This window comes from Lepidochelys olivacea, assembly GCF_965140295.1.
Source record: "Lepidochelys olivacea isolate rLepOli2 genome assembly, chromosome: 12".
In the NCBI taxonomy this organism is placed as follows: domain Eukaryota; kingdom Metazoa; phylum Chordata; order Testudines; family Cheloniidae; genus Lepidochelys; species Lepidochelys olivacea.
In genome coordinates, this window is record NC_140422.1 from 36521720 (window position 1) to 36549444 (window position 27725).

The 27725-nt window shown below is 45.4% G+C and overlaps 2 protein-coding genes and 1 long non-coding RNA gene across 4 annotated transcripts in view; 1 reads left to right on the plus strand and 2 right to left on the minus strand.

Moving 5' to 3' along the window:
- Positions 1-5071, minus strand: part of LOC311529119 — a 32639-nt gene extending 27568 nt beyond the window's left edge. The window contains exons 1-2 of the long non-coding RNA XR_014713773.1: positions 4981-5071; positions 3643-3723 (exon numbers count right to left, since the gene is read on the minus strand). This is a non-coding gene — a long non-coding RNA (uncharacterized lncRNA). The remainder of the gene's footprint in view (positions 1-3642; positions 3724-4980) is intronic.
- Positions 5072-5324: 253 nt separating this feature from the next.
- GINS2 (GINS complex subunit 2) lies at positions 5325-11099 on the plus strand. Its single transcript, XM_084644251.1, has 5 exons — positions 5325-5480; positions 6442-6556; positions 7938-8037; positions 9601-9727; positions 10430-11099. Exons 1-5 carry the CDS (start codon positions 5391-5393, stop codon positions 10553-10555), a joined length of 558 nt encoding a protein of 185 aa, XP_084500377.1. The 5' UTR covers positions 5325-5390; the 3' UTR covers positions 10556-11099.
- A 1633-nt stretch (positions 11100-12732) lies between these two features.
- GSE1 (Gse1 coiled-coil protein) overlaps positions 12733-27725 on the minus strand; it is a 356147-nt gene continuing 341154 nt past the window's right edge. For both annotated transcript variants that reach the window (XM_084644250.1, XM_084644249.1), the window contains exons 11-17: positions 27189-27301; positions 25627-25897; positions 24323-24430; positions 23140-23511; positions 20928-21209; positions 17931-18034; positions 12733-17411 (exon numbers count right to left, since the gene is read on the minus strand). In XM_084644250.1, the coding sequence (XP_084500376.1) occupies positions 17277-17411; positions 17931-18034; positions 20928-21209; positions 23140-23511; positions 24323-24430; positions 25627-25897; positions 27189-27301 (1385 nt within the window). In that variant the 3' untranslated portion in view covers positions 12733-17276. The remainder of the gene's footprint in view (positions 17412-17930; positions 18035-20927; positions 21210-23139; positions 23512-24322; positions 24431-25626; positions 25898-27188; positions 27302-27725) is intronic.

Sequence of the window (27725 nt, forward strand, 5' to 3'; positions counted from 1 at the left end):
TGAACATTTCAAATGTAAAGCTGGGCTTCTTGCCCTCTCACAGCCCATTTCCTTGTCCTGTTTCATCCTGCTATTGTGATCAGCACAGGCCTGTATGCCTTTCCCATGGATCGAGCAGCAGAAGCTGCTGTGACTGTCAGAGGTAAGGGACCTTCAGAACAAAGAGCTTCACAGAGGACATCTCTGTGTTTGGGATCTTTGCCCCTGTGTAGCTATCCCAATGTAGCTCCACAAGTGCAACCTTTCAGGGTAGACACGCTGCACTTGTTTAAATCAGGGCTTGCACTGGTGCAGCCTCCCCTGATTAGAAGCTGGAAGCACTTTGAGTCCCACATATGCCATATTTTGAGAGTTCTCTGCATCAGAGTGAATTTAGAGCTAGCAGAACCCAGGGCAGTGCTTACCTAACACAATCTCTTTGTCAGTTACTCTTTTCACTGTTTCAGGTTTGCTCCAGTATTAGAGTTGTTCTTTAAACCTGTGAAGATCAGAGCTGTGAGAAATCTGGTGATTACCATTGCTAAGGGTTGCATCATGAGTCTTCTGTGTTTTGATTTCCGGGGGCTGGGGTTTGCACCTGAGTTTTACTTTGAATGCAGGGGTTCCAACAAACGCAAAATGTCAAAAGCAAACTCAGGCAACATCATTGAGTTTTGCCTGGTTTGGGGCTGAAATCATGGCTCTTGCACTAGAAATACATAGAGAGATGGAGAAAAGCCAATGACAACCATTTCCAAAACCAAACTCGCATCTGGTTTTGGTGTTGCCAGCCAGCGCTCATATCTGGTGTTTTTCTTAAAGTCTCAGCTCCTGGAGACTGGTGGTTCCATCTTCTATGAGAATCACTATGAAAGAACTCCCTTTAAAACAAGAAGTAAGTTTCTAATCCTGATTGTTGTGGAGGAGAGCTGAAAAATGTGATGTCTAACGGCTCAGAAACCAGGAAGTTGATAAAAAGGACTGCACGTGTGTTAGTGTTAAAAATCTCATGATTTTTAAACCAATCGCATGTTTTGGGGCCTGATTCATTTTTTTTTTTAAATGCTTGGGGTTAGTGATATTGCTGACTCCAAGTGCAATTGGCACTATTTGGTCCCTCCTTGTTGGCAGGCACAGCAAGGAAGCCAAGGGTGATCGAGTGATGGAGACTGAGCTGCTTTCTCACCCCCAACAGATGGTTCCCCCAGTCAGAAATGAGACACCTCGCCAGGGGCAGCTTGCCCTGCCAGTGCCACTCCCAATGCTGTCCCTCTTCCACTGATAAACAGAGGCCTGAGGAGCTGCCCGTCTGGCACTTTTCATACACACAAAACTCACTTAATTAAAGAAAAAGCCCTTAGGGCATCATAAAATATCAATCAATAAAAATCAATCAATAGGAACCATTGGCAGCTGCTGCGAGTAAGATGGCGCTTCGATTTATTTTTTATGGGAAGGGGGTGAGAGCAGAGTGAAGGAAAATCAGACCCAGACATAACAAGGCCTTTGAGTGACAGCCACAAAATGGGATTATTATCATCCTGCAACTGTGGTGCTATCATTTTTCATTTTTATTCATGCAATGTAGAGTGGTTTGGCTTTCAATGCTACAGATCCTGGTTTGGGTGAGGGAGAGAATAACGGAGTGGTTGATGAGGGGTAAGAAGAGGAAAAGTGGCTCCCTGGGAAAGACTTTTTGTGGGGAAACACAGTATACCTGACACTGGGTCCTTTTTATTCTTCCCGTTGCATCAAGGTTGCTGCTGTTGCTGGGACACCACGGAGGCAAGACAGAGAAATAGGTGGTGTTTTGAACAGGATTGCAAGAACACACCATTAAATAGATCTGTCACTGCTAATATTGTTTGAAGGCTTTCTGTTTCCATGACAACCTGACAACCTAACAGCCTGGCTGACAGTGCTCTAAATCACTCTGGGATAAAAGCCTTTTATTTTTTTCTTTCCCCTGCATAACTTTGGACATTAACATCTTCAATGTGTCTTGACAGTTTTATTTGTTGTTTTTTTCTTAGAATCATAGGGTTAGAAGGCACCACAAGGACCATATAGTCTAACCCCCTGCCAAGACGTAGGATTTGTTGTGTCTAAACCATCCAAGACAGATGGCTATCCAGCCTCCTTTTGAAAACCTCCAGTGAAGAAGCTTCCACAACCTCCCTAGACAGTCTGTTCCATTGTCCTACTGTTCTTACAGCTAGAAAGTTTTTCCTGAGATTTAATCTAAATCTGCTAAACTGTAGTTTGAACCCATTGCCTCTTGTCCTGTCCTCTTTGGCAAAAGAGAACAACTTTTCTTCATCTTTTTTTATAGCAGCCTTTCAAGTATCTGAAGACCACTGTCATATCCCCACTTAATCTCCTCTTTTCCAAACTAAACGTACCCAGTTCCTTCAGTTTTTGCTCATATGGCTTGCATTCCATCCCTTTGATCATTTTTGTCGCTTGCCTCTGAATCCTTTCCAGTTTCTCTACATCCTTTCTATACACTGGAGACCAAAACTGGAGACAGTACTTCATCTAAGGCCTAACTAGTGCCGAGTAGAGTGGTACTATCACCTCCCATGACTTTCATGCTATGCCTCTATTAACACAATCTAAAACTGCATTTACTTTTTTGGCAACAGCATTGCATTGCTGACTCATGCTGAGGTTTTGATCTACCATAACTCAGATCCTTCTCAGCAGTGCTGCTGCCAAGCCAGTTTTCCCCCATTCTGTATTTGTTTTTTCTTCCCTAAGACCTTACATTTGTCTTTGTTTAATTTCATTTTGTTGTTTATATATATGTATATATAGCCCAGTTCTCCAGTTTATCAAGATCCCTCTGAATTTTAGCTCTATCCTGCCAAGTACTGGCAACCACTCCTAGGTTTGTGTCATCTGCAAACTTGGTCAGTATGCTCTCTATATCTACATCCAGGTCATTAATAAAGATGTTAAACACTGGAACCAGAACAGATCCCTGTCAAAAGGCACTTGAGACCTCCCTCCAATCTGACATCAGTCCATTAATAGTTACGTTTTGTTTGCAGTTGTTTAACCAATTGTGTATCCTCAGAATGCTGGGAATCATTAAGAAAGGGATAGATAATAAGACAGAAAATATCACATTGCCTCTGTATAAATCCATGGTACACCCACATCTTGAATACTGCGTGCAGATGTGGTCGCCCCATCTCAAAAAGGATATATTGGAATTTGAAAAGGTTCAGACAAGGATAATAAAAATGATTTGGGTTATGGAACAGCTTCTGTATGAGATGCGATTAATAAGACTGGGACTTTTCAGCTTGGAAAAGAGACGACTAAGGGGGGGGATATGATTGAGGCCTATAAAATCATGACTGGTGTGGAGAAAGTGTTATTTACTCCTTCTCATAACACAAGAACTATGGATCACCAAATGAAATGAATAGGCAGCAGGTTGAAAACAAGCAAAAGGAAATATTTTTTCACACAACGCACAGTCAAACTGTGGAACTCCTTGCCAGAGGATGTTGTGAAGGCCAAGACTATAACAGGGTTCTAAAAAGAACTAGATAAGTTCATGGAGGATAGGTCCATCAATGGCTATTAGCTAGGATGTTCTTATGTTCTCTTAATAGTAGTTCTGTCAAGCCCACATTTCTCCAGCTTACTTACCACAGTGTCAGGTCAAAAGCCTTGCTGAAGTCCCGGTATATTATGTCCACTGCATTCCTCCTATCCACCAAATCAGTCACACTGTCAAAGAAGGAAATCAAGCTGGTTTGGAATGATTTGTTCTTGGTAAATCCATGCTGTTTGCTAGTGATTACCCCTTCATCCTCCATTCTTAAACACATCCTGATTGCTGTGTGTTTGGAGATGGTTTTTCTTTTTAATTAACAAGTGATGGGGAGAAGGATCAAGATCAGAGGTGAGGAATAGTTGAAAAATCCCTCCTTAAAATACTTCTCTACTGTGATGCTTACAACATACCCAACAATGATTGTGGGCAGGCAGGCAGCTGGTTTGCTCGGACTGCTGTTTTTCATGCTGATTAATGCCATCTCTTTATTTCCTTGGGCTCAGCCCGGTTGTCTATTGTTGGCTGTGATCTTACACTAGAGCATAAGCTCTTCAGGGCTGGGACTATCTGTTATACATTTGTACAGTGCCTAGTACAATAGGGCCTTCGCCTCTAGGTGCTATCTTATTAATATTAATAAATCAAGATCCCTTCTCTGTCCAAGACACACCACTGTCACAGATAGCGATGGGAAAACAAAGCAACAATTCCATAAACCTGCAGTTAAAGAAATACAGAGCAAAGAGTCAAATGCCTAAACCAAACTGGCGAAACAGATTGCAGGCTGTGAATTGCTCAGACATTATGGTAATGAGGATTGGGGACCATATAAGATCTGTAGAGAGGTGAAAGGCAGCAGAGGATCTGGAACTTAGATCCTCCCACTCTCACTGCTTTTGGCATCTACAGCAAAGTCAGGTGTTTACCTGCAGCGTATCTGTACTTGTGCAAACCTTTAGCAGAGCTGGGAGCTGTGCGGCAGAGGTGTAAACTGTGCCCCATGCCTAAAACCCCAGGGTAGGCCAGGGCTGAGACTCAGGCTCTTGGCTCTCAGCCCGCTCAGGGTCGGTGCCAGGTGTGCCAAGGCCCAGTGGAGCACAGCTGCACGGGTGATGCTGATTAGGAGGAAGGGGAGCAGAGCACAGGCTGCAAAGGAGAGAGATGGCTCTGGAGTCCTGCAGCCGGCTGGAAACACGGGGCAAGCGGCCCAGGAGGGGAGACTGGCCCCTAACCTAAAACATCTGGAGTGGGGGCTGGAGAGGGCAGAACAGGAGGCAATGGGACTGGGGGGAGCTCCATCTCCTTGGGGCCGGGACTCCGGGGCCGGAGGGGAATCCCCCGCGGGAACGCGCAGTGCGGGGTCTATGACACACGGTAGGGCGGGCTCAGCCAGGCTCGAAGACGGCAGCGGGCCTGAGTCACTGCCTCACCCTCTGGGAATGGGGCCTGCACGGGCCGGCGGCATCCCGCGGGGACCATCCTCCCTCAAGGGACCGTCCTCCCGCCCAGCTTGAGGACCTGGGCTCAAGAGCGTTCTGATTGGCTGGAACTCATTCTAGCCGCTCAGCCAATCGCGTACCACGATGAATGTGACTAAGCCAATCAGAGAGAGAGACTATAAATCTTCATAAGCCAATCAGAGCCTCTTTACGTGCGAGCCCCGCGTTTAACCCGAGATCGGGAAACCAAAGCTAGCTTCTCGCGCCGCTCAGAAACAGGCAGCGTCAGGCGAGGGGGCGGGGTCTGTCTCCCTCCCAGCCAATGGCAAAGGGTGTGGACGGGCGCGCGCGTGCCGCGAGATCCAGTTCCGGCGGGCTGGCGGCGGCGGCCCCTCAGGGCCATGGATCCCGCCGAGGCCGAGTTCCTGGCCGAGAAGGAGCTGGTGACCGTCATCCCCAACTTCAGCCTGGACCGCATCTACCTCATCGGGGTGCGGGGCCGTAGGGCCCGGGGGTTAAGGGGCCGGACCGGCGCGTGTTTGGGGGGAGGGGGGGTAAATAGGGGCCGGGCTCGGGGGCAGGGCCAAGCGGGCCGGGGTGGGGGCTGGGCTCTCGGGTGTCACGGGGCCGGGGCCCTGACGGAGGCAGCTGGGAGGTCAGGGCCCAGTTCGGGGAACAGCACTGGGGGGCGCCCGCAGTGGGCTTACGTAGGGAAGCAGGGCGGGGAGATGGGGTGGCCCGGGGCTCGGCTGCGGGGAGGGGATGGCGGGGAGATGGCCCTGGCCCGCGGGCCGGGGCCGGAGAGCCATTTGGGGCTCACCCGCTCCGCAGTGGGGCTACTGGCATCCTGATAGGCGGCAATGGTATCTCTAGAGCCTGCCGCCCATCACCATGGGGTCTGGGCGCCTGCCAGTAAAATCCATAGCGATACCAAAGCCAATAATGGAGTAACAGCAAAGTGCCCAGTCGTGAACGTTACGTTACCCTCCTGGCTCTTCCTAACCTCTGCATTCCCTTTGGCTAACTGCCTGTGAGCCCAGATCCCTCCTGCAGCGCCAGGGGGTAGAAGACTCACCTGCACTTACTGCCCTACACTAGTTGTTCTACGGTTAAAACATCTCCCATTGCCCACCCACAGCCAAAGGGGCTACCTTTCAGAGATGGGAGAAGTAATTTTCATATATAGCTTATGAAACCCTTTAGGATAGAAAGTGTCATCAAAATGTAAGTAGTTACTGCTAAGGGGAGAGAGGAGAACTGTGCTGGGATCTGGGACCAAAAGGAGGGGTGATTTCAGTTGGCATGGGGTGGCTTCCCTAAATCTACAGGAAACTGTTGATCCTTCAGCAGTGTGAGGCTGATGAAGGAAAACTAGATTTTCAAAGAGGTCACAATTTTCCCTGCTCTGTTATTTCTCCTTTCCTTATTTTCATACTGAATTTCATTTTCCAGGGGGATTTGGGTCCCTTTAATCCTGGCTTGCCTGTGGAAGTGCCTCTTTGGCTAGCTGTTAACCTAAAACAGAGACAGAAGTGTCGGCTAATACCTCCTGAATGGATGGATGCTGGTAAGGAGAACAGTAGCCTACAGATCTGGCATGGACTTAGCCAGGCTGCAGGGCTAGTGGGGAGTCCTGAAATACAGGAATTGGACCTTTGCACTTTTCCCAAGGGAAAGTTGCAAGGACAAATGGAGTTATGGGAAGAATCGTTGCTGAGATTTTCGAGACCTAGCATGGTTTTAGACCAACAAGGTGGGTGAGGTAATGTCTTTTGTTGGATTGATTTCTGTTGGTCCAAGAGACAAACTTTCGAGCTTACACGGAGCTGTTCTTCAGGTCTTGTCTCTTTCACCAACAGAAGTTGGTTCAGTAAGAAATATTACCTCACCCACCTGTCTCTCTAATATCCTGGGACCAACATGGCTATGACAACACTGCAAACTAGTGTGATTTTTAGCATATCCTTGTTTTAATTTTTAATCTGTGTAGTTAGAATATATTCTTATTCTGATACATAAAATTGATTTCAAATACTGTGTCCCCGTTCTACCACTGGTTTCAGTGTGATCTTCAGCTGGCCACTTCACTGTTCTTGGCTTTATTTGGCCACCTGTAAAATGAGAATCATACTTGTCTACCTCAGTGGGGAGATTTGTTTGTAATAAAAATGCAGAGTATTGTTATAATCAAGGCAGGGTCTGCTGCCTTTTAGCACCTCTCTTTTTCTAGCCTCATCTCTATGGAAGAGGGTGTCTTTGGAGAGCATAAAGAAGTTCTAATCTCATTCTCCTTTGTCCCTTGAAGGCAGTTAGGCGCTGAAGAGATTTTACCCCAATGTGATGTATGTTCCTCCCATTAGAAATAAAAATCCTAGCCCCCTCCATTCTGCCATCTTGAGAGAAATGTATAGTTGAGGAGGGCAGGAAGCAGGTAATGATGGAATTTCAGGAAGAGTGAAGAGGCTTGTGTCTCTAAACATTCTCCCTTTTCCACATTTTCCTCATTCCAGAGAGTGCAAATCAGTGAGCCAAAATGTTACTTGGCAGAAAGGTTCCTTTTTTGGAGGAGCGCTCTCTCCAGTCATGTGACTCCTTCTCTCCTCATGTCCCAGGTGGTGACGGTGATTCATCCTTCTAACCATGTTGGACTGAATGTTTCTCCTCAGCTCTTGTCACTGCAATCCTGGGTTGGTGGGTGTCCCTTTCTCCCATATGCGTTGAGGTCCACTTTCTCTTCTAGACATGAGATCAGATCAACTTTTGAGCATTAGACTTGTTTCTCCTGCAGCAGCTGGTGTCTCCACCTAAGTGCTGATTCCTCCTGATGTAAACACGAAACTGGCAGTTCATCCTGCAAAGTTGGTTAAGGGGTGCAGCTTCCATGGGAGGACTTGACACCAGCGCATTGAAGCATCTGGTAAAGTATAACTCTTCCAATTGTGTTTCAGAAAAGCTGGAAGAAATCCGGGATCAGGAACGCAAAGAGGACACTTTCACTCCAATGCCCAGTCCCTACTACATGGAACTAACTAAGCTGCTGTTAAACTAGTAAGTAGGTCTCTTACTGTAGTCAGTCAAAGGCACTTTCCTCCCTGCCCAGTTGGGTTTGAGGTTGGTAAATATTCAGGAATGTGAGTCGTGACATAGGAAAGCTTTTAGGATTTGATTGGATTTAAATTTTGAGGCCTTTGGGAAAGTGTTAACAGGAGGCTTATTCCAAAGTACATCAAGATTTTGCTAGGGCACTTACCTAATGGTAGCCTTTGTATTTATTAACTTGGTTTCACTTGTTCTGTGGTGTGATAACTGGACTCCAGCACTGCATACAGAAGTAACTAAGTGTAGTGGCCCTGGATGTATTTAGCATATTTTTTATCTTCATTTATACAGATTCACAGCTCTCAATCTACCTGAGAGGTCCAGCAGCTTAATCCTTCCAGACTTCTCTGCCTTCTGCTGCTGTTAGGCTACCCTTTAGGAGTTGGGAAATTCTTCCTTTCTCAGCCTGGAAAGCAGGGATTGGGGATGACCTGACTCTAAACTGTCATGTCTGCTAAGACATTTCATTACAATAAAATTAGCTTTCTGGCTGGTATTTCTTCTAAGCCAGTGGCTCTCAACCTTTCCAGACTATTGCACCGCTTTTAGGAGTCTGATTTGACTTGCATACCCAAAGTTTCACCTCACTTGAAAGCTATTTGGTTACAAAATCAGACATAAAAATACAAAAGTGCCACAGCACACCATTACAGAAAAATTGCTTACTTTCTCATTTTTACCGTTTAAAACAGTTGCAATACAAATATTGTATTTACATTTCAGTATATAGAGCAGTATAAACAAGTCATCTGTATGAAATTTTAGTTTGTACTGACTGTTAGTGCTTTTTATGCTGTTGTAAAACTAGGCAAGTATCTAGATGAGTTGAAGTACCCCTTGGAAGACCTCTGCATACCCCCAGGGGTATGCGTACCCTTGGTCAAGAACTACTCTTCTAAGCACATACCCTTCTGACTTGAAAAGCCCTTGATTACAGAGGACTGGCCATTTGAAGCCAACTGTTTTTTTTTTTGTTTTTGTTTTTTTGACGCTTACAACCTCTTAGCACACAGACCCTTTTCTAACACTAGAATAAACCTAGAATAACCAGGACACTTCTGTTCAGGTGAATTGATCTGATCTCTTGAGGTCCTTGTGGAAGTGTTTAATTGCCTAACCATTAGGATGTTATGTGACACAACCTGTATGGTCCTTGTGATTGAACGGTAAGAGTACCGGGCTGAACTTGAGCTCTAATAACAGTTGAGCCCATTGAGTTGCTGTTTTACTTGTGACTTTGGCCAGGTTATTGGACTTCCTGGTATTCCAAACCATCTGGGCAATTAAAGACCAGAAGGATTGTATTGAAAACTGAGCTTTCCTGGGTAAATAAAGTATCCAGAAAACCCCAGCTGCAGAAGCAGCAGCACTTTGGATTTCAGTGTTCCCTCTTTGTATAAAGCAAACTACTCTGTTCATGCTTCGAGAAGATGCCAGTGTTACTCATGCCAGAGACTTAATGTATTAGTCCCTTGCAGCCTGTTCTGACCGACCTTCCTCCTCCTCTTCTAGTGCCTCAGATAGCATCCCGAAAGCAGATGAAATCCGAACACTGGTTAAGGATACCTGGGATACACGGCTAGCTAAACTGCGGCTGTCTGCGGACAGCTTTGTCAGACAGCAGGAGGCCCATGCCAAGGTACAGTAAGGGAAATCTGGGGTGGGCTCATAAGTCTGCTGGTTTTGGCCTGGGAATGTTCAAGATGCTCTGTGATTATGTGGCTTGTGAATGATTAATATTGCTGGTGAAAGTTCCAGTAGTAACTTTTGTTTTGGTGATTTGGTTGTTTGTCAGTTGAGAACTATAGCCATATGGGGTTTTTTACTCCACTGTATTATGTTGTTCCAGATGCTGCAATGCTTCTTTCAGCTCTAAGCATCTGCACTACAATGTTGCTCTCGATGATGTGAGTCACCCAGTACACCAACCTTATAACTTCACCTCCGCAAGAGGCATAGCTGCTTAGGTTGATGTAGTTAGGTCGACAGAGTGTCACTGTAGAAACTGCACTGTCTGTTCTGGCTGTCAGCCCCTGGTGTCTGACAGCTTGGAGCCCCAGCTGTCAGCCCCAGTGGCTGGGCTCCGGGCTTTCAGTGCTCCACTGTCATTTAAATTGGTGGCAGTGCTCCTGTTGAGGATATGCACTGCCAACAGGAGGAGGGTAGTGTGGACATGCATAATCGATTTTAATTACTGCAGTGGCTGTATGTTCACGTAACTTATGTCAACTTAATTTTGTAGTGTAGACTTGTCCATAGATTGACCTTCCTTTGCCATAGTGAGAGACAGTAGTGCTGCTTCCCCAAATACTGCTGTAATGTCACCCTCCTTGTCTTTTAGCTGGATAATCTGACCTTGATGGAGATCAACACCACTGGGACTTTTCTTACTCAAGCCTTAGATCACATGTACAAGCTACGCACAAACCTTCAGCCGGGTGAGAGTGCCCAGTCCCAGGATTTCTAAGATGCCTTCTGACAGTCTAAAACCCTCATGGGATGAGGCAATAATAGTAGGAGGACTCTGCCCTATGGACACTATTAATGAGTCCTAATGGAACTTGCCTTATGCTGTTTTTATGTCTTAAATGCCCTGTATAGATCTCTGCTAAAAACCATGCAAGTCTTATACATTTCCTGTCAATTGTGTCTAACTTGAGGCTCTGTGGTGTTTGCATGAAGGCTGGTTTCCCTCAGTTTGCATGCAGGCAATAGAAAGAAGGCAGCCTTGTGGCTGCATATTAATAAGTTGAGGACTGCTGATGGCACAGAGGGCATTCCCTGCTCAGCAGCTCTCGTGAACAGCTTCTGCTCTATAATGAGCATCTTTGGCAAAACAAATGATTCTACCTGGCAGAACTCTTCCAGCCCCATGTGCAGCTGTCTTTGCAAGATGAATTGGTTGCAGCAGTTAGATGCTGTGGGGAGGTTTTTCTTGTTATTGCCTTATTGGAGGGATTTTTTATATCTCTTAAATGATATGTAGCAGCAATAAATATGCTCTTAGTTTAGTGTTTGTTCTTCTCCTTCCTCTGGTTGTCTAAAGCCTGGCTGAGGAAGATCACAGAATAGGACTGTTTTAAACACCTGGATGCACAGCAGTCCTGTGGCTTCCCTGGGGTACAGAGTGATATATGGATTTTAACACAACTCTACTGCATGGTGAGGCTTGTTTCTTCAACTGGGCCATCACTTACAACATATATTCATCTCTGAGCACAGCTGATAGATGAGGTCACGTGGCTGGCTGGCCAAGGCCATTTAAGTGCACTGTTGCTCTCTCTCTGCACTTGTAGCTTTGTATTTCTCCCTCAGTGGGAAGATACAGCTTTAAAGAGAACACGCACTACCTCATTTGGTTCAGATACTGCTTCTAGCAGGCCACTGAGATTCTTTGTGGATACAGCTGTGGCAGGTGGTAGCTTACCAGCAGCATTTCTCTCATTTATACTAAGAAAAAACAATCCCTTTGTTGGTTTTCCTGAATATAGTATTATCATAACAATAATCTCTGCAACAGAGAAAATATTAGGTGGCATTCATAGAGCCTGTTCCTGGACACTGCAGGGATAGGTGATAGTTTGAAAGCAAAAGATTATGATGTAGCTTAGCTCCCAGTGCACTGAATCTAATCTTTAATCAATGCCAGTTGCTGTGCTAGGCTCTGTGTGGATAGCAGTAAAGGGGAGAACCTAGCCAATCTGCTGGCTGTTTGGAAGACTAAGAAGTGGGTTCAAAAACCAGTTGGAGGAGCGGAAGGAAATATTCCTGGTAGTTGGAAGACCTATCACGGTGATGTATATTGTTCATTTGATCTTTTGACTGACGTTACTATTTGTTTTAAAAAAAAAAAAATCATGCATATAAAAGTGAACTGTCTGTCGGAGGAATAAGACTCCTTTTCCTTTAACATCCACTGGTACACTAATTGTGTGAAGATCTAGATGCTATTGTGTGAAAACACCTCCTCTTCTCTTGCCCTTTGCAGCTGACATTAGGGGCCTTGTCTATCTCAGAATCTATAAACTGGTCTTACTGTTGGCTTTAGGCTCAGTTATAGCACTTGCATCACTGTGAACACCACAAGGAATCAAATGTAGCTGAATGTGTGTGTATGGGGGCTGCCCTTCACTCAATGGAAAGCAAGTCTGTTGTCCATGGCTCTCATCAGGCAGCAGTATTTAATCACCATAATGTTCCCCATGTCTTCAGACAAATGTTTCCCTACTGCCTTTACTCTCAAACATTGAATGGTCTTCCAGATATCTCCCACCATCTACTCCCTTCTGAGCTTCCCCTGTGCTGTTTTTGCTATCCCATTCTCTTTTATGTAGTCTCTGGTTAACTTGTATGTATCTCATTATAGTGAGGTGGTTCAGAGTGAACTGGCCTATGTATCTGATGATGGAACAGGAGGTAGGATACTCTGGACTGACTTGATTCTTCTGAAATAACGAATCCCCTGACTTAAAACAGCTTGTAGAGCCCAAGCTGGGCTGGGTGCTGGCTAAATGCCATGATGTAGTGTCAACCACACAATGCCTTTTTGCTGAAATCTTGTAAATGGCAGTGCATTGCACATGTTGTCCTTCACTCTGGATCAGTGTAACTTTTCCATCCACTAGTGGGAGGGAAAAACAATCCTTTGCCATGATTTAGGACAATTTTATTTTTTGGATGTTGTCAGAAATTACAGCAATATATTCATAAATACCTAATTACTACATTCAACAAATAATATATTACATTACAATTAATTCAAACAAGTACACTTAGAACAGGTTTAATTTTTCTTTCACAGCATCTAAACTGCCCCCAGCAGGCCTGGGCTTCCTCCCCCTCTGCCTCTCCCTCCCATGCTCTGGTTTTTACTGCTCTAGCAATTCTGCACAGGGTACATACAAATAAACACAACCAGTCAACATGGCCCTTGGGGCAGGGGAGAGGGAGGGGAGTATTACTGAGACTTTTTAAGCAGTGGGTCAAGAAGTTGGTGATTAGCTCCTTTCTCTATTGGTATTTGAGGAATGGGGGATAGGGGTGGAATCAACACTCAAGTACAGGAATTGTTGCAAAGCAAAGTTACATTTTCAAACAGGCTCATAAACATTGCCATCTGGTGGTGTGCTTGTGAACTCCCACTCTGCAGTGTATTGAAATTGATAGATAAACTGACAATGAACTTTTTTATCATAGGCTGGGAGGGGAAACAGTGATTTAAACATAAAGTGTATTTTTCTGTGTTAAAATTATCATGAAGTCTGAGAATTGGCAGCTAGTAGGCCAAAGGCTTGCTATGCAATCTGGTTTAAAGAACTGTCAGCTATAAGTGTATTTTGCTTCTTAAACAGGTAAGTTAAACCAAGAATGTGTGCTTTTTTTATGCGCTTTTTTTGCTCATGCAAGAATAGACCTTAAACACAAAGCAGTGGTAACTTCCTTTCTTTCTTTAAACTGAGCCCTGCTCTTTTTAAAGAGCCTCCAATATTTAAAATGCAATTACGATTAGAAAAGTGACTCTAAAAACAGCATTACATTGCGGCTTGGTGTATTCTGAGTCATAGCTGCCTCATCTACTACTACCCACTCAACTTTTTTCTGCTGTCAGTCGTGCAGTATTTACAAGACTGAACACCAGAAGCTAAATTCTAGTTACCTCAGCAGCAGCATTGCCAACTAAATTCTGATGCTAGAATCTTTGATTGCTGACAGTGTATGAAGCAGGAAGGCTATGGCTTTAGTTTCAGGTTAGCAGTAACCTACCTTGGCATTAAAAATGGGCTCGCTTTAAGTTGTAAAAATAGGCAAGTCTGATAACAAAATCATCAACTGAGAGTAAATCTTTAAAACCACATAGTATTCTAGTCACTTGCCTGCTCAGAATGGCACTTTAAAAAAGATCTCTGCCCTCTGAGTGAAAGGAAAACTGCAGGCCTGTTGCTGTGAAGACATTGCTAGTCATGGAAGACAGAAGTTCCTTCATGTAAATACTCTGAAACCAGAGTGGCATAAATCAGCTCTGAAGTCAACTGTGCAGTGTAATATTTGCTGTTCTTCCTATTGTATATGTTGATGTAGTTTTGTCTGCTCTTCAGTCTCCCAGAGGGAAAATAGTGTCAGCCCACCAGAAAAGAAGAATCACACATGAGCAGTCATACAATCCATCATTTCAGCTTTTTTGATAAAGCTAAATTGACACTAGTCAGCGACTGCTTTATTTTCTTCCATTTGCAAAATGGAATGGGCTCAAGATAGGCTGGAGGTTTGCTGTTTGTACTGCCCTAAAAACCAATACAAAAGGGGAAAAAATATAGAATTGCATGGCTTACCATAGGCATTAGTTTTAGCTTTCCTTTCTGGTCCTTTTCCTTATTTATTGTTCATGCGGCATTACAGCCTTAGCTTTATTTAATCTGATTGTCATGGCGGGAGGAAGGAGGGAAAAGAGCCTTCAATGTGGAAACTGTAGCAGGGTTGCAATTGGGTGTTTGTAGGAGCTATGGCTAAAGGGAAATCATAGCCTCTAGGTGCTGCATTTAACAACAGGTGGATGTTACTTAAACAGTAGCACATGGATTTGCTTTTCTCTGTTCTGCCCTCATCGTCACTCTGGCTGGCTCCTCAATCATGAGCTATGCAAGAGCTTGAACTAACTGTCACTGCCATCTGAGAACACAATCTTCTAGGAATGCAATAGGCTAACTCTTGCCCTGCCTGAGATTTAGTGGGCAGCATGAATGTTTCTTCTGAAAACCAGCAATAGACTGAGGCTTTGTCTACACTGGAAACTGAACGAGTTCTGTTGTTCAGAGCTGTGAAAAACACACACCCCCCGAACAACAAAAGTTTTGCAGACGAAAAGCAGTGGTGTGAACAGCACTTTGTTGACAGGAGAGCTCTTCCGCAGCTGAAGCTGCTTGCTGGGGGTGGAAGTTTTTTGTGAGTGGGAGAGCTCTCTCCTGTTGCCAAACAGCTGTGTTGCGTAGACATAGCCTAAATGGCTTGCCTTTTAAGTGTTGACTGTTAGAAACCTAAAGCAAATAACAGGGAGGTGGAAGGCTATGAACCTTGTCTAGAGCATGTTGTGATAACTAGAGGCTGTTTTTCCACTCCAAGTGTTTCACTGTTCCAACAGAACAGGTATCTCTGGCTATCTCTGTCTTCCAAAATCTGCTGCTGAAGGAGACATCTCCAAGTCTAGAGACAAGACAGTAGTACGTAGATTTTGATCAGAGATGTCTGTGCTACTTTTGCCCTCAACTGTCCCATGACTCCTTCCCTCAAGCTGTTGAGTAGGGGAATGGGACACATCCACCTCTGGCCTTTCCTGTCTAATTTACAGCTGAAAATGAAGAGCCTGTTAGTGCTGTCCCTCCTGCTGCCACGTCATCTTAATTTAAGATGAAATATTCCTGATAACATGCACAGCAAATGCAATATTACTGCCAGCTGCTAGGAAGTAGGGGGAAGCAGAAGTCTATTACCCACAGTATCCCTCACCCATCTAAGAAATTAATAAAAAACAAAATTGGTTCCTGTGCACTGCTCAGAAAAGACTGAATTTTGCCAGCAGCTGCCCCTTGGCTGCTTACAAGGAATAGAGCTCAGCTAGGTTTGGGATAACCCAACTGTAAACTGAACTTCAAGCGAGCTCTTTGTGAAGGAGGTCGTCCTAGTTCAGAAATGTTATTCAGAGGAATAACTAACTGGAAGAGAACGAAAGGGCAAGCTGGGAGAATTTCTACTTCCTCCTCCCTATTCCCACTGGTGTTTCTCATGTGAATAAAGAACAGGGGAAGTTCAGCTCAGTCTGCACTGCTTCCTCTCCTGTAGTTCTCTAACACCTCATTGCTAACACATTTTTCTAGAGTACTAATCAGAGCGCTGAAAGACATCAGTAAAGCTGAATCATAGACCCAAACAGTTCATTTAGTTCCTGAACTTTTGTTCCCAACACAGACTTTTCCCCTCCCTTCCCCATTTAGTAGGAGCTGGTCCTATTTGTAATGTAACTTTTGAAGAGCTTGAAGGGGAAAAAAAACATCTGTGAAAGGGCAGTAAGGAATAATTAATTCCTCACCTTTTAGTAACAGAATTTTCTGTACCAGTAACTGATGCTACACAAAGCAAAAAACAGAAGTGATAGCACATGCCCCAGTGGAAAGCTTTTTTTTTTTTTTTTTAAAAAAAAACACTTCAATATTTTTCATGTCCTGACCAGCAGCAGTACAAACACTAAAAGCAAGTTATTTTGCCAAAAAAAAAAAAAAAAAAAGCAGAAACATATTAAAAATGGCAAGCTTTTTATAACAATAATTAAAGTAATAAAAACATACAAAACTTTTTAAATATATACACAGTACAAGGCTGAAGCACCTTTTTTGACTTTGTTTTTTTTAATTGCAAAATCGTTTGACTTTGTATGAAAATTTTACCCACTAGGGTATGTAATTTGTGTGTGTTTCTCTCACTAGGTGTGTGCATGTGTGTTCTGTACATTCCGCTCCCTACCCCCCAAACAGTAATAAAAGGTACCTTCGGTTTGTTTATTCACTTTATTTTTTATAGCGAAGTGCATTTCCAGTGGAAAGCCTGTTGATTTAGGGAAAGGCTGAAGTTCTGAAGCTGTGTTTGCTCCTTCCAGGACTTGTTACTCTGCAGATTGCTACCACAGCTTTCCGTATGTGAGAGACACAGTTCATTTGCTTTCAAAAGTGTACCCAACTTCCTCTTAACACGAGAGACACCATCTTCCCAGTGAAGAACAGGCCAACTCCATGGTACAGTAGTTGGACTAATATGGCAACAAAAGAATGATTTTGTGTGTGGACAGCACCCCCTCTACAGGGAGGTGGTTATTAGTGTTGTTGATGAAGTCTTTTATCAGATTTTAAAAAAATAATTAAAAAGTGGAGGGGAAGGAGGAAAAAAAAAACACCCCTCATTAAAATTAAACAAAATCTAGCCTTCATGGGTGGGTTGCTTGCAGAATTACAAAGATTCAGTTGCATTGAAGTCAAGATAGAGGTGGGTATTTTTTCTGGATCCCATAATCCTTTGCTTCATGCATGGCACATTCTCCATTTATATTTTAGCTTCAAACCTCCCAGTGAAAAATATTAAATATTCAAGGTAATAAAATAGATTATTATTTCTATACTATATGTTCAGCCTAGTGCAAGGGAGCGTCACCTGGGATATCCCTTGAAATAACCCCTAGACCACTGCATTGCAGGCAACGCAAGGCACTTTCTCAAGTGATCTAGTTCGGCCTGAAGTCGCTCCCTTTCCGAGACAATCTTCTGCTTCTGGTTCCTTAGTTCCTGTAAGAAAGTAGGAAAAAACAAAGTTAAAAAGGGGACATTGACAGGCTGGTATGTGTTATAATAATCCTACTGCCCTGCACATGCTGAATTCCCGGTTGATGGTGGGGGCACTGAGCAAGCAGAGAGAATCACAGGGGAGTAGTTTTGCCCTACAAGTTGTTTATAGGTTTGCATGGACTCTGGATGGGTCTCCTTTCCTTGCTACCAGGGTCATGCTGCTTACAGTGGCCCTGTCTGCATGATACTTGCTAGTGCAGTTTTATTCCAGAGGATGTTGTATACAAATGGGTAGTAGGTCATCTGAGAAGCATGCTATTCTATACAGGTTTTTACATCACACTCATCACTGTAGTGTCTGAGTGCTTTCCAGTAGTGCATTAAGCAACACGACTACATGTGTTTGTTCTCTTGTCCTCACCTGCCATTCCAAAGGGCAGCCTCCAATTTGCCTCTACTGGGGTTCCAGTAGGTTCGGCCCCACCCACCCCTGAGCGTGTCAAAGTGTCCATCACTCACCGCCATGCTGTGTGACAGCTGCTCTGCAGTCAGACTGAGACTGTAGTGCTGGGCCTCCAGCCGTCGGCACTGTGTCTGCAACACTTGGCGTTCCACATTTTGTTCTGCAAGCAAATGAGAAACCATCAGCCTTGCATGGTATCATCAGAATATTTGGCTAATAGCATCTCTGGTCTGGCTAGTCTTTTCCACACCAGGCTCTTGAATTCTCACCCTTGACGTTGGCCTTTTTCTGAAACCTCAGAAGGTCACTGCCAGAGGTAGGATGTCAGACATGCCAGTCTGCTCCAGCATGGACCTCTCAACCTTCATCCACCACTACTGAAAATGTTCTCACCACATTATGTCATGGAGATTAAGGACTCCACCACTGTAGCCAGCGATCAACTGTGCAGCAAACTACATAACCTCATGGATGGAAGAGTCCTCCATATCTTGGCCTTTTCCCTAAAATTTGTGTGCCATGCTGCAATGTTCCTAAGGTGTTCATTTGTGTGTTCACTAGAAATGGCCATTGGCACTCTTTAAACCAAGCACTGGCACACTGGACAGATCTGTAAAAAGTTAAGGCAGGACACGTCGCCACATTCTCTCCTATTCCAGCAGGATTAACTCTGCCCTTCCCAAGTAGATTAAAATAAATTCCAGGCAGTTTACAGTGCCTCTAGAATGCAGCATGGTGCTGGTTCCAGACTTACCGCCTCTTCAGAATGTAGGCCCAGCTCCTAAAGGTGTTTAGGCTCCTATCTTCCATTGAGTTCAAGTGTGTTCAGTTTGTATAAAGGAAGGATTTTTTTAATTGCCAGTCATGCAAATACAGCCTAGGATCTGAGAGACACGCTGGGTTCTTTATCACTTGTGCCTCATCAACTAGGTGCCTAAATACTATGGGAATGGAGAACAGGCTCTGCAGCTGGAACAAAGATTCCATTGATGGGTGAGCCAAAATATAGCATCCAGCTTCCTCTCCCACAGCTCTGTTGCCTCTGCAAGGCTAACAGGAATAAAAGCTTATTACAGCATCAGACAGGAGTCCAAATATATACAGGGAGCAGAGCTGTTGAGAGAGGTCCATTTTTCCTCTGTCATTTTCTGACTCCACACTTTAAACAGAGACTCTCTCTGCTCCGTGTGGAGTTTAACCATCCAATGCCACTTTTCTTAAGGCAGAACTGTACTCCTGTCCACAACTCCTCCTTCCATGTGCAGTCTGCTTTGAGCCAGATGGCTACCACCACCCACAGCAGAGGTAGCTACATTATAGTGGTGCTGTTGGTGAAATACTTTGGGATCCTCCAAGATGAAAGGATCTCAGGAATGCAAACTAGTATAATCATTTTCTAAAGGAAAGTAAAAATTGATCTGCAAGGCAGCCTGAAGTCAAATAAAGGATCCGCAGCTTATGGAAAAAACACTGCCGAAGCTCCTTTGAGAAAGCTAACGGTACCTTTCAGTTTTTTAAAAGATAATTTAGACAGTATTCATAAGGATCTGAGTAAGTGAGATGTAATTAACTTCCAGGGTATCAGAAACATTATTGGGTCTTGCACACTAACAATGATAAAATGAGAGGGGAAGCTAACCATGATAAAATGAGAGGGGAAGCTAACGCAGCTGATCCACTGGAGGCTGTTCAATATTTCTATCATCTTATCAAGAACACAAAGAATAATCAGAGCGCTGGAAAATAAAACAGCATGTAGCAAAATTTGTGCAGCACTGAATGTGTGGAGCATTCATAGGTGTTCATAGGTTAGCCAGCTGTATTGACACTGAAAGGTTGGTGTGTATTTTTGATAACCGTCTAATCACGGAGGACTAATTGCAGTGGCATGAACAAAGACCCGAGTCTTAAGAGCTGGAGAATCAGGTGGATAACCATAGAGCTGGGTGCTGTGTAAAACAGATTAAATTAGATTCACCAATAGTGGTAAAAGATGCCCCAGTCCTATTTCAGACTCTGAGTTGCAGGCTACATATGTATTTATAACTGCAATAAATTAGGGAAAGACTTGGTGATCAATCTGCATTTGTGTTTTCCTGAGACTTGGCTCCAGCTCGCCATTTGGTAATTAGCTGTGTTGTAATTCCTAAAGTGTCTCTCCACAGATGAGACTGACAGCCCTTAAGTGAAGTGTTGTTCAAAAGAAAATGACTCACAGCCCCTTGGGTGCAGCACATGCCAGTGGTTGAGCGATCTGATTGTTTTGGGGCACAGTGGAGGGTGCACCAGGTCACCGTTTGACACCTGTACGGCATCTCCATTGCCAGCTTGAGGCGGTGCGTCAGCGAGGTTATTTTTAGACACATTTCAAGAATATAAAGCAGGAGACTAAGAAGAAAAACATCAAGGGGTTTTGCGCTCTTGAAACCAGACTCCATTTCCCTGTGCAGCCTTACAGACAGTGCTCTAAGGCGCTGGGTTGTATTAATGAATTTTCATACACACCTGTCGCCTTTATGTCTATCCTCTGCTAATTAACAGCCTTCTGCTTTTCCACAGCCCCTTCCGTTGGAGGATCTTAAAGTGCTCGACAGATGTGAATAAATTTGCCTCACCAGTGAGACTGATCTGTTTTTAATCCCCATGGTACGGATCGGGAAACTAAAGCACAGAGTAACATGCCCAAGGTCCCAATGGGTCGATGGCAGAGCCAAGGCTCGAGCCAAGTGTTCTGAGAAACTAATAGGCACAGAGCAGTTCTTATCATTATTAGAGAGATAACCCTTCAATATTGACAGAGGACAGTCAAGCAAGCAACTGCAGCAACAGGGACAGCAGTAGTCCTGTTATTCCTTCTCCACTCCAGCTGAAGTTGAAGGTGGAAGTTTCACCAAAATTCCACCTTCTCTAACATTACAGAAAATGTAGTGATGTGAGCATCCCCTGAGATGGTAGCAGAAATACCATACTGTCATTTATAGGACTGAGACCTCAAGGTGATAGGAGGGCTTGAAATCGCCTTGCTGTCCCCCTTTGTAATCCTTTTCCCTTACCTTCTATATGTTCCTGGTAAGCTTCGAAGATTGCCTCGATCCCCTGCCATTTAGGTCTGGGGTACTCCTCTTCCTCCTCTTCTTCCTCCTCCTCCTCCCCCTCTGAGTCAGAGTCCTTGTCCTGTTCGGGTGGGATGAGCCCCTTTCGTGCCAGTGGGGTGTCTTGCTGCCCATTCTGTTGAGGCAGCTGGACCCTGCTTGAGGTCTGAAGCTCAGGAATGTTGTAATGGATAGAGGTGTCAATTTTGTGGTTCTGCTCTGCAGTAAGTGCTGCTGCACTTCCTGGAAGCAAGACAGGAACAGAAAACAATCAGTTAGAACTAAAGAGAAAAGAAGACTTCTAATGTTCTCAGAAGACATTTCAAACTAAACAAGGCACAGTACTGGAGGACATCTCTAGGCCCGGGCCAGTGCGGATAGTCTACATGAGCTAATTCCACAGCTACCACCTGCAATCAGCCTAATTTCTGGGTGTCAAAGCATGTCCTGCAATGAAGTATATTAGGACTGATTTTCCAACCCTTGCCTCCATCTGTGTGCATATACCTGCTCTGCACTAACACCTATGCACACAGGTGGGCATGCACAAGTGCGGGTCAGATGTTGAAGCTCCACTGACAATCAGGCTTGTAGCAGTGTCTGGTTACTGTACCAGGTAGCCACAAGGGCTAAGAAGCTTGACTCCTCATTTGGCAGAGACAAGAGGAGTGTGGGAGCTGGGGTTTGGATCACCTGGCCACTAGTGTCTGATTAGAATTCTCTGTCTCCCTGCTTGCGAGGAACAGTCTGACCCTGACTGCCCAGATGGCCCATGGGGAATCATGATGGTTGATAAATCTAAAAAGCATGAGTGAACGAACTCCATGCACTTGCATCAATGTGAAGAGAATGCCAAATGCAAGGCTGCAACTTCCCTTTGGCACCCTTTGTAACAGAAGGTGCAGTGAGTACAAGAAAACTCTATTCACAGTCCTGCTCTAATCCTCACTCTCTCCCGATGACACACACGCCTGGAAATGTGTTACTGCTTTTCTAAAATGCTTCAACTATTATGTGTATTATAGTAGCGCCTAGTGGCCCCTAAGCTCTTTAGGGTGAGATCCTAACTGGCAAGATAGAGACAGGGAAGGAGGAACAACAGAGGTGCAGAGAAATTATGTGACTTGCTGTACGTCATACAGTAGGTCAGTGGCAGAGTTGGGACTAGAGCGCTAGTCTCTTGCCTGTCAGTCAAGTGACCTAATCACTGAATGTGTGCTCTTAAAATAGGCTTCTTGTTTAAAAACATTTTTTATCAGGCTGCATTAATATGCTGCCTATGGGATATTAATTTGTCTATAAGATTAAACTTTTCTTCCTCAGCGTTGGAGATGTCTTCAGTAGATTTTAATGGCCCTCTGAGCCAGTCATTGCATACATTTATGGCCCCAGACAGTCTACTTTTTTGTATGCTGCTCCTCTCTGCTTTCTTAATACTTTTTTAAAAAATTTTCTATTAACAGTTGCTCCCTACACACTGTAGTAACTTTACTTCTGCCCATTGAAATTAATGAGCTTTTCAGTGAGTGAGCCATATTTTCAGTGCCTCTCATGAAGTTCCCATATTTTTACTTCCTACTGTAATTGTTTCAGTGATGGGAAAGCACAGATATATTTGTAATTTCCTGGTACCTTCCAGAAACAGATGGTGCTTCGTGCTTACATTGAGTACCCACATGGCTGGCAATCAGATGTGCTTTTCTGCCTTCCCATAATGGTCATTTCTAAAACTCTTTTTCTAGAACACGTAAGAAACAAAAGTATCGCTGGCTGGGCAAGCATTATATTTGTACCAATAGCCAGATTTTCTAAACTAACTCCCACAATTTTACATGCACAAGTTTTGCACGCATTTTTATTTCACGTCTAGGTTTTTGTGCACACAAACTCCCATGTATACATGCAGATCTCGTTTGTGTACACAAACTGGAGGTTTGATGTACCTGACATTGTACAAGCAAATAAAATTTGGCCTCTATTCAGGATCTGCATGTGCTAAAACTCAGGTGAGGAAAAAAGTTTGCATGCAGAATCTTACATGTGCAAAAGTGCGGACACTTGCTTCAGAGCTTAGATGGAAGCCTCATTGAGAATTTGGTGCAGTGCTCTTATTTGTACATATATACTGTTGCTGTCTCCCCCCTCCATTTCCCCTCTGAGTCTGTCCCATTACCTTTGTGCTTCTGCAATGCTTTCTGTGTGGACTGCAGCACAGACTCGTGAAACTGATGTGCAAATTCTTCAGCTATGAAGGGCTCCCATGGCTTATTCTTCCCATTCATGCTGTGAGAGAGTGGCACCGGGATATCCTTAGGCAAAGGGCCCCTGACATAATTGAATATGCTCAGGCTCTTCTTCCCGGTGTGCCCATCGTTCAGCCTGGGCTTCTCAGCAGAGACAGGAGCTGGTTCTTTGGCCCTCTGGAGCTCATGTGGTCTCAGCTGTTCTAATCTGCTGGGCTCTGCTGTCTTTTGCGTGTCTGGCAAGGAGGTGGTGATACCAACAGGGTTATCTGAATCCACAGGAAATTGCTGCACCAGGGGCTCTTTGGGGAATAAAACATTACAGAGTTACTAGCTTCTAGTGGTGCTTGGGATGCTTGATTTGAATGTCCCTGCCTGCCCTGAGGCATTACTGAATGGCTGGACACATCATGGCTCTGGGGAGGGCTCTCACACTGCCCTTTGGTTGATTTGCTGTTTTCTAGAAGAAGGTACATTCACACAGCACAGGATAGATCTACCTCCAGCTGGCTGGGGCTGGAAGAGAAATCCTGTGCCAAGAGTTAGGTGGGCCTGTAATGCTAAAGGACCTTTAACACCCGCCCCCCACAGCAGGCGTTGCAGATCAGTGCACTGCACCTTGGACTGTCTGGCACATGACTGTGCACAACTTTTCCCCAGGGCACCCCAGTGGGCTCTGCACATGCAGACATCTGCACATGCTGTAGAGGCCCTTTGAAAATCTGACTCAGGAAGTGTTTCAACACCAAGCCTGCAGAAGGCCTGACCCTCCCACCTCCATCACTTCAACATACTCTGCATTAGCCAGTTACTGTGAAAGCCACCTGTCTGTCTTTGGAGGAGTGGGGAATGGGCAGAATGACAAGTGAATGTCGCCCATTATATCCAGTTCAGTTATGAAGTCATTACTGGTTGGACCCAGCTCTCCTCTTGCTCATCCTGGGGTAATTTCACTGACATCGAAATAAAACCAGTCAAAGTATGAGGATTATCAGGCCCACTAGGTACACTTTTTAGTCCCTATGATCCAATTCTCAGGAACACCATGGCGGTCTGTCCATCCGCTCCATCCCCCTCGTCTCCCTCCATCAGCTTCTCTGCCCTGCTACTTACCAGCTGAGGCGAGACTGGGACTGTCCCGCGGGGAGCTTTTCACCACCACTGTTGCTGTCACACTTTTCTGCTTCATTGCATGGAGCATTTCCACCAGTTTCTCTTTATCTGCAGGATGGGAAGCTGAGATTTAGTGCAGCCTTTGCCCACTGGAGCAGAGATAAGTAGGAAGATGCCACAAGCAGACAGCACAGGGCAACTTTCGGCTTTGCAAGTGCATACATGGGAAATTAGTCTCATTGGAGTTATAGCACACAGACATGAACATGGCACCTGGCCAGCACTGGGCACAAAGGCAGCAAAGGAACATCAGCTGAATTTGCAGTTGCTACAAATCAGAGCCTGCAATGTGCATTTTGCTTAACTGCTTGTGCCCACCCAGCAGCATACGGCACTATCCATAATCCGGGTGGTGGTGGTGGTGAGCATGGGGTAAGGGATGCTTCCTGCATCAGCTTAACTGATCTATCAAAACCTGTTGAACAACAGGACACGAACGGCCCTTTGTGTTGGCTCCGGGTAGGGGGTGGCTGCCTGGCCAGTGGAGCCGTGCTACTGTCTTGCAGCACTGTGCAGATTCCCACCAGGCTTCTGACGGATTGCATGCCATGTCCTGGGAGAGATGGCATTCATGTGTTCAGGCTCACGACTGGATAAACATTCCTTTGGATGCCCATTTTTATCTCCCCAGCACCAAAGGGTTTCGTCCTGGGCAGTGGAAAATGCCCTCATTTTGCTCACCACAACCAAAGTACAGATCAGGAACAGGGGAGGCTGGATCTACCGGAGAAGCAAAGCAGATCCAACCAGCCTGCAGCAGAGTGAAAACCTTGAAATCAAGAGTTAAGTGGGCATCTTCAACTCAGACTAGTGACACTTGTCCCGGAAGTTCAGGACCCACCTTGCAGGGGTGCTGAGAACCTGCAGCACCCCCTGACTAATGGAACTGGGGGTGCTCAGCACTTCTGAAATTCAAACCTTAGGGGGTGCTATGTGTAGGGAGTGGGGTTGGGGACCGGAGGTGGTACTTTACTTGCTCATCTCTTAGGGGGGAAGTCATAGCACCATGAGGCAACATGTCATCACAGGGCAAAAGCCCATCACCATGTTGTGACACAGAAGTTCATGGAATCGAGACATTTCTCCTAGTGCTGCTCTAAAGCCCATGGCCACCAGCTTTGTGAGCTCCCTCTCCTTTCCTCATACCATAGTGATGGGGCCATATATGTAACTAGAGCCTCATCTGCAGAATCCAACACTCCACATCCCCCCTCACCCACTGGCCTGCAGGGATCAAGCCGTACCTTTCCTTTTCTCTGCGCTGATGTGAGTCAGGTTGAAGATGGTCAGGAACCTCTTCTTCTCCTCGAAGTTGGGGCTGTTGTTCATTTCATCAGGGCTGTAGCGCGTAGAGAGCGGCAGCCGCGGTGAGGGCGTCCGACGTTTGTTCTGGACCATGGGAGGAGATGGACTCCTCTCCCTCAGCATCCTCCGCCTCTTCCTCCTCTTCTGAGTCAGCAGCTCCTCCTTCTGCTGCTGGGTGGTCAGGCCAAAAAGCTGCAGGAACTCCAATTTCTGGAGTTTGGCAATGGGAAAAGCCACAAAAATAAGTAGTTTCAAAGCTCAGTGGGACTTTTCTTCAGCTGAACAATGAAAAACCCTGCTGTCATGTTTCCCTGTCATATATTTCTCTCTGTCTAGATAGGTTTATGGGGGTATAATTCCATGTGCACCACACTGCTTCTCTGGGGATGCTTACGCAGTCTGGAAAGGAATCCATAATACTAAAATCAGTGGCATGGGAAACCCAGTGTCTTTTAAACAGAGAATGAGCTGTTCACTTCCTCCCAAACCACAGATGTATAAGCCATCCGGAAAGGGAACAGAATTGGTGGCCAACCTAAATGCTGAAGACAATTTAGCTTGAATTAGCCTGTCAACAGGGAGCATGGAAAGTGCACCGTTGTGCTTGTTCAGATCAGAGAGCTGCAGGCTAGCGGTCCAGACGTGGGACTGGAAAGCAGACTTCCGAGCACCTCTTTTCCTGGTGTTGTTTTTAAATATTTATAGTATGGTAGCACCCGAGGCCCCCCAGTCGGGATTGAGGCCCCATTGTGTTAGGTGCTATACAGACACAGAAAAGAGACAACCCCGCCTCGAATGACTTGCAATCTGAAGACACAAACAGACTACGGGTAAGGGAAGGTTATGGCTTGGGCACTCTCTCTCTCTCTGTGGCCCCGAGCAAGTCACTTTACCTCCCTACCTCAGTTTCTCCATCTGCCCAATGGGGTAATAAATCCTCATTCCCCTGTCTCACACAGGTTAGTTAATGTTGGTGAAATGCTGGGAAGATGATTAGTGCAGTGGGCTACATATTAATAGAGGCTCTCTTCCAAAGGCTGGCAATGGGCTAAGCAAGCCATGGCTAAGCCTCGGGTACAGTGAGGCAGTCAGAAGATGATGAGCCTACAGCCCCTTTTCTGAGCTGAGAAAAGCTCAGTCTCTCCTCTGCATCAACTCTCCGAAACACCCTCACTGTATCTTTCCACCTTGCCCAGCCTCCTTCCTTGTCTGAAAACACCCCTTCCATCCTTTCACTGTGACCCTTGGTTGCGGCTTGCCTCCTGCTGCTGCTACTTATTTACCTCTGCAGTGGAAAAGGTTTGAGAATCTATACAGAGCAAAGCCACAGTGTCCTCAATGGTACTCCTGGCAAGAAACATACCGTGGCTGTATCCTAGGCTGCTCTGCCTCATAATGCTCAGTGACCACATAGAATCTGAGCTGGCTCAGGGCACCTCAGCCTTAGGACTGACCACAAAGCCTCAAGAGTAACCTCAGCAGGATCAAACAGCTGGCATACCTCTGAGGAAGTATCCAGCTTCAGCGGGGGCTGCTCAGCAACACACCGGAGATGGGCTCTCACTTCCTCCTCATCACTCTCATCGTAGGAGTCATCCAGGTCATAGTAGTAGCCTGTGCGTGAGAGATGCAAAGTGGAATGGTGAGGCCAAGAGGCGGGACAGACAGCTCCCTCCCCCGCACTTGAGAGAACCCGCCAGAGCTCCATCAACTCAGACTTGGGTGGCTTGCGATGAATCCCAGCCAAGTGACATGCTGGGAGGGCTCAGCAAGGAGGCCTGGAAGAATTGCCCAGATCTAAGGGCTTGTGCCTGGACAAAGGGCTCCCTGCAGGAACTGTTTTCAGCCTGCTGCGTAATTTACTGAAGCGGCTGGCTGTACCCTCAGGGGGCTGAAGGCCATGCTGTGCAATATGCCTGCAAGTGCATTTCAGTCCGTTTCCCCAGGCCCATTACACAGGGAAAAGAACAGTCTAGTGTGTGTGTACATGTACCTACATGTCACTACCTGAACCACATGGGGTGCAGGGGTGGCTGGC